At 52.5% G+C, this 9,456-nt stretch overlaps 1 protein-coding gene across 1 annotated transcript; it reads left to right on the top strand.

Moving 5' to 3' along the window:
• Positions 1 to 3,692: 3,692 nt before the first annotated feature.
• Positions 3,693 to 9,033, top strand: LOC119922773 (caspase-14-like). Its single transcript, XM_038742436.1, has 6 exons — positions 3,693 to 3,707; positions 4,167 to 4,316; positions 4,909 to 5,134; positions 5,788 to 5,904; positions 7,387 to 7,490; positions 8,929 to 9,033. The coding sequence occupies exons 1-6, from the start codon at positions 3,693 to 3,695 to the stop codon at positions 9,031 to 9,033; spliced, it is 717 nt and encodes a 238-aa protein (XP_038598364.1).
• The last annotated feature ends 423 nt before the right edge of the window (positions 9,034 to 9,456 follow it).

Below are 9,456 nucleotides of genomic sequence, written 5' to 3'. Positions count from 1 at the left end.
ATATTAATGTCTGTCTCTTTATCTAACCCGTAAGCTCACTGTGGGTAGGGAATGTATCTGCTTACTGTTTTATTGTACTCTCCCAAGGGCTTAGTACAGTACCCTGCACACAGTAAGCACTCAATAAAAATGTTTGATCGACTGACTGACCTGTGGGAGTTTATATTCACCAGCTATATCTCTTCCTAAGGTTATCTCTGTGTTCCCATGTTTTTCTCCAAGTACCATATAGAAAAATCCTCGTATCCTAGCTCACAAACCACCTCTCACTTTCCAGAACTTCCTGTCCCTATTCCCGATGTGTCAGGAGAGTAAAAGCTCTAGTGTATATTTCAAAGTGCCTAGTTGGCCACTTGTCTGCTGCATGACCTTGGGCGAGCCACTTAACTTCTCTGGGCCTCAGTTACCTCATCTATAAAAATGGGGATTAAGACTGTGAGCCCCACGTGGGACAACCTGACTACCTTGTATCTGCCCCAGCGTTTAGAACAGTGCTTTGCACATAGTAAGCACTTAACAACATGCCATAATTATTACAGTGCCTGGTACACAGTAAGAACTTCACAAATACCACTATTATTATTAATATTATCATTACTAGTTCTGGGCTCTGTATGTCATATGCACCCAGGAGAAGCAATCTAATGGGGAAGTTGGTCTAACTCTCTTCCTTGGGTCAAGGGGAGTATTCCAACTTTCTGTTCATGTCTGCGGAGTAAAAAGGAAATGGCTGCTTGGACAGTGTCCAGTTCGTTTGGTCAAGGTATATCATCCATTATGTTGCAAACTTGTACTTCCCAAGCGCTTATTACAGTGCTCTGCACACAGTAAGCGCTCAATAAATACGATTGAATGAATGAATCCACGTCCTGGCAAGCCCAGGGCAGTGTCATTAACTCTCTGTGGATCCAACAGTAACAACAGGAGTCATGGAGGAAGAGGAGGAGGAGGACTGGACAAGGTCAGACATAAACTGGCCACCCACAATCTCCTCAAACTCAATGACCCCGCTGGGGCAGCTTCGAGTCCTACTCACCAAATGCATTTCCCTGGCCCAGTCCCCAAGCCAGTGGGACCCAGTGCAGCCCTGGGAGCCCTGTCAAGACTCAGCTGCAGGGGTGGGTGTCAGGGGACTGGGCTGGTGTTGGGCGTGTTCCCTCTGCTCAGCTGTTACACAACCAGCAGAGCCAGGGAGCAATTTCTCCCAGTAGGCAGACGAGCTCTGGGTTTTCTCCAAGCTTCACCCAGACAAATCAGCCAGCTCTCCAGGACCGGGAAAGGGACAGGGATTCTCCCCAAGGACACCTGAGAGAACTACACGGACGAGCCCACTCTCAAGACTCCCCGTTCACCCACCAGGAAAGACTGTTCTTGGCTGAGCGAGGAGTGAGTATTTATTTACCCGCATGCCCTCTCCCCGGGACCTCAACAAAAGGGTTCTTTCTTCTCCTTCTCTCCCCCAACTTTCATGAAGGCTAAAGCACAACGAGCCCCTAGGTCCCTCTCCTTGGGCCTGGGCTTTGAGTTGGGACCAGGACAGGGAGGTTTGGGGGTCTCCAGCGACTTTGGACTCTTTGCAGCTTGCATTTGTGGGGAAGGGGTGGTTGCGGGGAAAGGAACTGCTCCCCTTTCCCTATCGTGTGGTCAGAGAGAGTCTTCTCCAGGGATCCATACGTGCCCATCCTGGAACCTCAGGGCTGGCCCCTTGGTTCTGAAGATCAAAATAACGCCTAAATTTTAGATTGGTGAGCATCTTAGATGTTTTAAATAGCTAATCCCCATTCAGGATTCGTCTAGTTGGCTGCTCTTTGGAATCGACTCATTATGACTGTCTCAGTGGCAGTATCATTGTCCTTAATAGTCCAAACCATAGTACTCCTGTATGTTCCAAGTCATTACCGATTGAAAATTTACAAAGAGAGTCTCCGCACCTTTTCCATTACAGATTAGCCACTGATCTCCTCCCCTGCTGGGTCCCTGCCTCCAGACTGTCGCTGGGGATCTAGACCAGGCACTGGTAACTTTCTGTACATGTGCTGGAGGGTGCCAGAGTAGCCACCAGGCTCTGGGTTTTACGCTACTTTTGGGAGCAACTCTTCTGCACTCCAGTCCCCACCACCTCCCCCCGGGCCACCATCCTGGACCCACCTCCGCCCTCCTTTGTCCAGTTGTGCTTCTGTCTGAGTCGGGTGGCAGGAGTGGGGTTCAGAGCTACATGGGGTTGGGGGGGTGTTGGAGGGTGTCATGGGATGAAAAGTAGCAGAGGTCATTTTGGAGTTTTTGGCATGCATCCTGCCACCTCACATGCCCACATAGCCACCTGGATTGGCACTGTGACAGGAAGACGGTAGCTGGTGCTTGCTCAGGGACTGCCAGATTTAGCATGTCCACAGCCTGAGGGATCATAATCATCATCAGTGGCACTTACTAAACACTTATTCTGTGCGGAGCACTGTACTAAGTGTTGGGGAGAGTACAGTACCACAGAGTTGGTAGACAGGTTCCCTGTCCACAATGATGGGGGTGAGGGTGTGGGGAGGCGGGGAGGGGAGAAGGAGGACGTGAGAGGGAACGTGTTTACCAATTCCATTATATTGTACTCTCCCAAGCACTTAATACAGTGCTCTGCACACAGTAAGCACATGATAAATATCACTGATTGATTGATTGATTGATGAGAGATTCAACCTGGTCGGTTCAGCAGCTCACATTCTATCCCTGGCTCTGACTCTTCCTCGCTACAGGCAAGGGCTTGGGTAAAGGGTATGCCCAAGGAGGAGAAGGGATATGGCATTATGGGGTGTAGCACCTTCATTTCAAGGAGAGGGGTACAAGAAGGGGAAAGGAGAAGGGCATGTTCTCCACGTCCAAGCTGGGCAAGAACTCTGCTTGCCATCCCCTCTACTAGAGACCTGAATGGATGCTGGTATACTGTGGGTAATTCAGGCCTCTAGCAGGAGGATGGCCACCTTTTTACCCTAAGCCCAAACCTTCTGCTGGTACACAGGCTTCTGCCCTGCCTGTCCTGCCACCCTCCCCTCAAGGCTGAGTGGCGTAGCCCAGGAAGGAGACAAGAGAAGGTGAACCGAAGAGGGGCCAGGAGCGGAGGGAATGGCGTGGTGGGGAGGGGGAAGAAGGGGAAAGAAGAGTAGTGGTTTAAGAAGGGACTACAGTCCCCACAGTGTTTTACCCAGGCACCCCGATGGCAGTGACTATTGCTGCTCTTTCACTCATCCTCTGTAGCGCCAGCGAACCTTACCTACACCCGACCTGTGCCCGCATGCTAAAACCAATTACCTGAACCAAGCCGCAGCTTTGCTGGAGGTGCCACTGGGCAGATAAAATACAGGTTGGCAGGTCTCTCCCGCTGCAAGCTATACCTTGTGCCTGGGGCTTGGTCCGCAGTGTGGCCCTGGAGGTATTAGATATTTCTCTGTGAGGGAGCACAATCAATAATCCTGATACTGAATAGTGGGAGAAGAGGGGAGAAGCCCAAGTCTTCTCCCCTGGACCCTCTCCTCAGCCCCACTATTCACTGGGTTAGGGAGGAGAGGGGAGTGGCCACTCCCAATGCTGCCCAGTTCCACGGGTCCTGATGGCGTTTCTGGTGGGGAAAGGCCATCATCTTTTTCTCCGATCTCATGATCCAGGTTGCCACTCTCTGTGACATCCCCAGGAAGGACGAAAGCACCATGAGTTCTGAGGAGGTGGGTGTGGGTTGAGGGAAGGGAGGGAATAGCGGGAAAGGGTTTCAAAAAAGGACATGAATGAGAACACTGCCTGCCCCCAGCCCCAGAAACCCTTCCCCTACCCTTTTTCCTCTGTCCCTACCCCTTAGTTTACCTTCCCTTTGTGGAAGTCTTCAGCACCCCATGGCCTCCTCACTCAACTCAAATCCGCTCCAACTCTCCTCTGTCAGATGGGGAAGCAACCCCACAAACGCAGGTCTGGAAGTTATGGGGGAGAAGAAAGGGGTTCTGGGTGTTTTCCTTCATCTGCCCGGGAAGTGGATCCCCGTGGATTTCCACTCACCCCCTGCCCACCACCAGACACGGTACCTCATCACCCTCACCACCCTGTCTCCATCCCTGTTCCCCCTGACTTCCCACCAAGATCCTCTCCGTTCGTCCCCACCGGCTCTGCCACACTCACCCTCCTCCCCGCAGATGGCCTATGACATGTCAGAAGCGCGGCTCGCCCTCACTCTGTGCATCACCAAAGGCCGAGAGGGAGCAGAGCCGGACATGGTGGCACTGGAGAGGATGTATCGGGCCCTGAGGTTTGAGAGCACTGTGAAGCGGGACCCACCTGCTCAGGTACCCTCTCACCTGCCCAACCCTGTGGGTGGCCGGTTCCTGTCTTGGCTGGAACTCTCAGAACACGATCTTGGCAGAGGAAGCAGAGGGATGGGGCATTGGAGAGGCACGAGAAGATGGCTAGAGAGTGATTGAGATTGAAACCCCCAAAGTCTGATGAGGGCAGGGACCTTGCATACAACTTGCATGAGGGGCATTGTGGCCTAAAGGAAAGGACCCAGGCCTGGGAGTAAGATGACCGGGGTTCTAATCCTGGCTCTGCCACTTACCTGCTGTGTGACCTAGGACAAGTCACTTAACTTCTAGGTTCCTCACTTGTAAAATGGGGATTTGATCGCTATTCGCCCTCCTGCTTAGACTGTGAACCCCATGTGGGACAGGGATTGTGTTCAATTGGATTAATTTGTATCTAGTCCAGCACTTAGAACAGTGCATGACACATAGTAAGGACCTAACAAATACCACCATGATTGTTATTATTATTGCACCCTCCAGAACCTGGAGAGGTAGGTTAACCCCTCTCAGTCTGTCCTTCTCCCTCCCTCCTTCCCTCTCCTGCCTTCCATCCCTCCTTCCTTCCCTCTCTTTTTAGGGCTTTCGGGACGAAGTGGTGCATTTCAGAGAGGAGATGGAAAAGCGTACAGACCCCATAAGCTGCTGCTTCGTGGTGCTCATGGCTCACGGGAAGGAGGGACGCCTGCTAGGGGCAGATGGGCAGGTGGTGGAACTGGAGGAGCTGTATGATGTCCTGACTAACAAGACCTGCCGGGCACTCCTGGGCAAACCCAAAGTGTTCATCCTGCAGGCCTGCCGTGGGGGTTAGTCGGGGCCCCTCTACACTCCTGTGGCAGGAGATGGGCAAAGTGGGTAGGCTGGGCACCCTAGCTCTCCTAGCCTCTGGGCCACCCCCACAGCCACCACCTTTGGGCCTTCAGCTCGGACCTCCAGCTTGTCTATTCTGATGGCCTCAGACCCACGCCCCCGCACTTAGGTCCCTCCGTAGTTGCCCATTTACGTCTCCGATCCTTGTCCCTTCATGTGTTCTCAGCCCGCTTCTTGGTTTATGCCTTGGGAGGGGCAAGGGGGTGTCTTTCCTCTCCCCGGCCAGACCATCAGTTCAGCCCTTGGAGACAGAGAATGTGTTTCCCCTCCCTCTGACTCTCCCCGCTATTACCCAGTACAGAGTGTGTATGCCCCATTCCTCCAGTGGTCTACCAGCCCTGCTTGGATCCTAACTCCTTTCAGCCCCATGTGGAAACCCTCAGGTCTTTTTGGAGCCCTGGGCTGAAAGAAACCAGGAGTCTAGTCCAGACAGCCAAGACCTATGTCCCCAGGGCTGTGCCACATAGCACGCACCGGCGTCTTCAACTCCAAATTGATGCAACTCCCTATTCTTAAACCTTCTGTATAGCTGGTCAGACAGTTAAGGGCAAAGTGGTTCTGAAAATAATCTCTGTGCTGGGGGTTTCAGACCAGAAGGACACAGGCGAGATGTTGAGGACAGAGCAGGTCCTGACCACCATGTTTCAGGAGCTTCCAAAGATCCCAACTTTCACGGACACCCTACATGTCTACTCCACTGTGGTAGGTAAGGGCTCCCACTGCCACCCACCACTTCCTCGACCTTGGGGATCCCAGGCAATGTCCTACATATCTCCAACTAGCATAGATCCTGGGCAGAGAGAGCGGGAGGCCAACAGGCTCCTGGCTCCAGGAATGGGTGGGACCATGGTTGGGTAGGGATTGTCTCTATTTTTTTTGCCAAATTGTACTTTCCAAATGCTTAGTACAGTGCTCTGCACACAGTAGGCGCTCAATAAATATGATTGAATGGATGAATGAGAGCAAGAGCAGAAAGAAGAGTGGGAGATAAACGGTCAGAACAGATTAGACAGCATTGAGGCTTTGGAAAAACCCCAAATCCAAAAACCCATATCAGGATGGGGACATGGGGCATAACGGGGAGTGGGTAGAGGAGAATGATGGGTCCAATTGTTCCCCAGCCCAGGAGCATAGAATAAAAATAATAATGATGGTATCTGTTAAACGTTAAGCGGTGGAGCAGGGATTAGAACCCAAGACCTGGGACTCCCAAGCCCGTGCTCTTTCCACTAAGCCTTGCTGCTCCCAATAATGATAACATATGTTAAGCACTTACTATGTGCCAAGCACTGTTCTAAGCGCTGGGGTAGATACAACGTAATCAGGTTGTCCCACGTGGGGCTCACAGTCTTAATCCCCATTTTAATACAGATGAGGTAACTGAGGCCCAGAGAAGTTAAGTGACTTCAGAAAAGTCATACAGCTGACAAGTGGTATCTGTTAAGCGCTTACTATGTTCCAAGCACTGTTCTAAGCACTGGGGTAGATACAAGGCAATCAGGTTGGACACAGTCCCTGTCTCACATGGGGCTCACAGTCTGAGGGCGGAGAGTGGGTGTTTTCCATTTTACAGTTGAGGTAACTGAGGCCAAGAGAATAATAATTATCATTATGGCACTTGTTAAGTACTTACTCTATGCAATGCACTGTACTAAGCGTTGGGGTGAATGCCAGCAAATCAGGCTGGACAAAGCTCCTGTCTCACATGGGGCTCAGAGTCTTAAGCCTCATTTTACAGATGATTTAAATGAGGCACAGAGAAGTGGAGTGACGTGCCCAAGGCCAAATAACAGACAAGTGGAGGAGCCGGGATTGCATGGCTCAGTGGAAAGAGTACGGGCTTGGGAGTCAGAGGTCATGGGTTCTAATCCCGACTCCACCACTTGTCAGCTGTGTGACTTTAGGCAAGTCATTTCACTTCTCTGTGCCTCAGTTACCTCATCTGTAAAATGGGGATGAAGACCGTGAGCCCCACATGAGACAGCCTGATCACCTTGGATCTGCCCCCAGCACTTAGAACAGTGCTTCGCGCATACTAAGCACTTAAATACCATCGTTATTATTATTAAATGGGCCCTGAGGGACCCAGTGTTTAGGAGTATCAGCAAGATAGAAAAGTCTTTGGCCCAGAGCGTTGGGACTGCTCCAGTTCCGAGGCCAACAGGCTCGTTCTGCTCACGTCTCTCAGGGTACATTGCTTACCGGAACATTAAGGAAGGCTCCTGTTTCATCCAGACTCTGGTGGACGTCTTCATCACGGGGAAAAGTAATATTCTGGACCTCCTGACTGAGGTGAAGAGTCACCCAAGTCCCTCCCGCCACTCAGTCCTGCACTCCGGTCTCTTCCCTCCATTCCCTCCTCAAAGACCGGGGGGCCTCAGGGCTCCCCGCCCCCGACCAGCATTTACCACCCCGGCCTGGAGTTTCCAGCAAAAGGCCCTCCCCCAGTCCCGGCACTTTGCTCTCCCCTGATCGTGCCTTGAGTCGGTACAGTGCATTTATCTTCCCAGAGGCCTTTCATGTCAATATTCTCATTGTATTTTCACAATAACCCAGTGAAGTTGGGAAAACCATCCCCCTTTTGCAGAGGACACTGAGACAGAGAGAGGTGACATGACTTCCCTGAAGTCACCCATCAGAGCAGCAAAACCCTTTTCTGATTCCTCAAACCATGCTCCTTCCACCAGACCATACTACCTCCAGCGGTGTCTCCCTTCCCTAAAATTAGTGTTTCAGCCAGCTGTCCCAGAACTGATTCTCTTTAGAAAGCCCAGCTCGGCCAAACCACCGGCCCTGACATCAGTACCCAGGACCTTTTCGGTCCATCCCCTCTCCACCTGTGTCCATCCAGAGCTTTTTTAGCATGCCATTGCCCAGGTGGCTAGTCCTCCCCAAAAAGCACATGGGTGCGAAGAAAGGGAGTGCACACCCAGATGGGGTGGAGAGGATGCATGAGTCTGCTTGCACCAGATTCTTCCCTGCTGAAGATGCAACCCGATTCAGTACCCCACTCCCGTGCTGAGGATGCCAAGTCGCTAGCACTTATAGGAGTGATGGGAGCCGGTAAGGGTGGCCATTCATTCGGTTGTAAAACAGACAATCCAGTTTTCAGCTGGTCTGCCCCCTGTCGAGTACTGGTGGGTTGGAGAGCAGAGATTGGCAAAGGGGTGTCTGGTATTCTTGAGTGCCATCGGTGGTCACCCTACTGCCAGTGGTCCCCCTCCCCAGATCCCAGCCACTGGGGGATGGGGCCAGTTTTCCCACTCCAAAGGCCTCACCTCGGCCCCCCGCCCCCATCCCCGTGGCTCCAGTGAAACCCCAGAGCTTCCACTGAGTGGGGCTGGAAAGACCCCAGATTGAATCTCTCTGACCTGTTACTTCTGGGTCATCGGCCCCCACCCCTTCCCAGCCCCATTCCCTTTGGCCTCACAGTGAAGCTCCTACCACCTTTGTGCCCCTTTACTCTCACTGAAAAATTGCCATCTCGGTGCCTCGGTCTGGACCTTGGTATCCAAAGTAAAGTTCATCTGCCCTATCTAGAACTCAGGCATCCAACCTCCCCACCCCAGCTCCTATCTCTCCCTTAGATGACTCCCCTCCCCACCCTCGTTTCTGTGACCCTCTCAGCTAGGTTGCCATGACCCAGAATTCCCAGGGGGTAAATGGGGATAAAGATTCCCCTGGGGAGTCACCCCTCCCCGCGACCTGACCCTCCGGGAGTTCTCCACAGGTGACCAGGCAGATGGTGGAGGCCGAGCTGGTCTGGGAAGACCATGTGAGGAAGGTCAACCCGGAAATCTACAGCACCCTGAGGAAGCAGCTGTACCTGCAGTAGAGGCATCGGGGGAGGCAGCTGAGCAGAGGGCTGGAGAGAGTGGAGGTGGAGGGTGGGAGAAGGGAGAAGCTTTGGCTTGCAGGAACAAGGGAGCGTAACATGGGACAGGAGACATGAGGAATCCTCCTGTGTGTGTCTGGGGACCATTGAAGGGGAAAGCATCTGCCTGAGACAAGTCTGCACATCATTTGAAAGGAATCCTCGAGAGGCAAATCCTTCTTCTGACCCAAATATTCACAGGGCAGAACTAACCCTTGGCACCTTGCTAATGTTAAGCAGGATGGTCCCACGTGGACAAGACTTTTCCCCCCCTCTTTCCCCTCCTGGCCTTGTTCATTTCCCTTCCTGCCACCCTGGGAAGCCCAGTTAGGTGACAGTGGGCTGAGGGCCAGGATGGTGAGTGGGGAGAGAGCTTGGTTCCTA

This window comes from Tachyglossus aculeatus, unplaced genomic scaffold (assembly GCF_015852505.1).
Source record: "Tachyglossus aculeatus isolate mTacAcu1 unplaced genomic scaffold, mTacAcu1.pri scaffold_123_arrow_ctg1, whole genome shotgun sequence".
Classification (NCBI taxonomy): Eukaryota; Metazoa; Chordata; class Mammalia; order Monotremata; family Tachyglossidae; genus Tachyglossus; species Tachyglossus aculeatus.
Note: the sequence above shows the minus strand (reverse complement) of the source record. Positions and strands in the feature narration are given on the sequence as shown.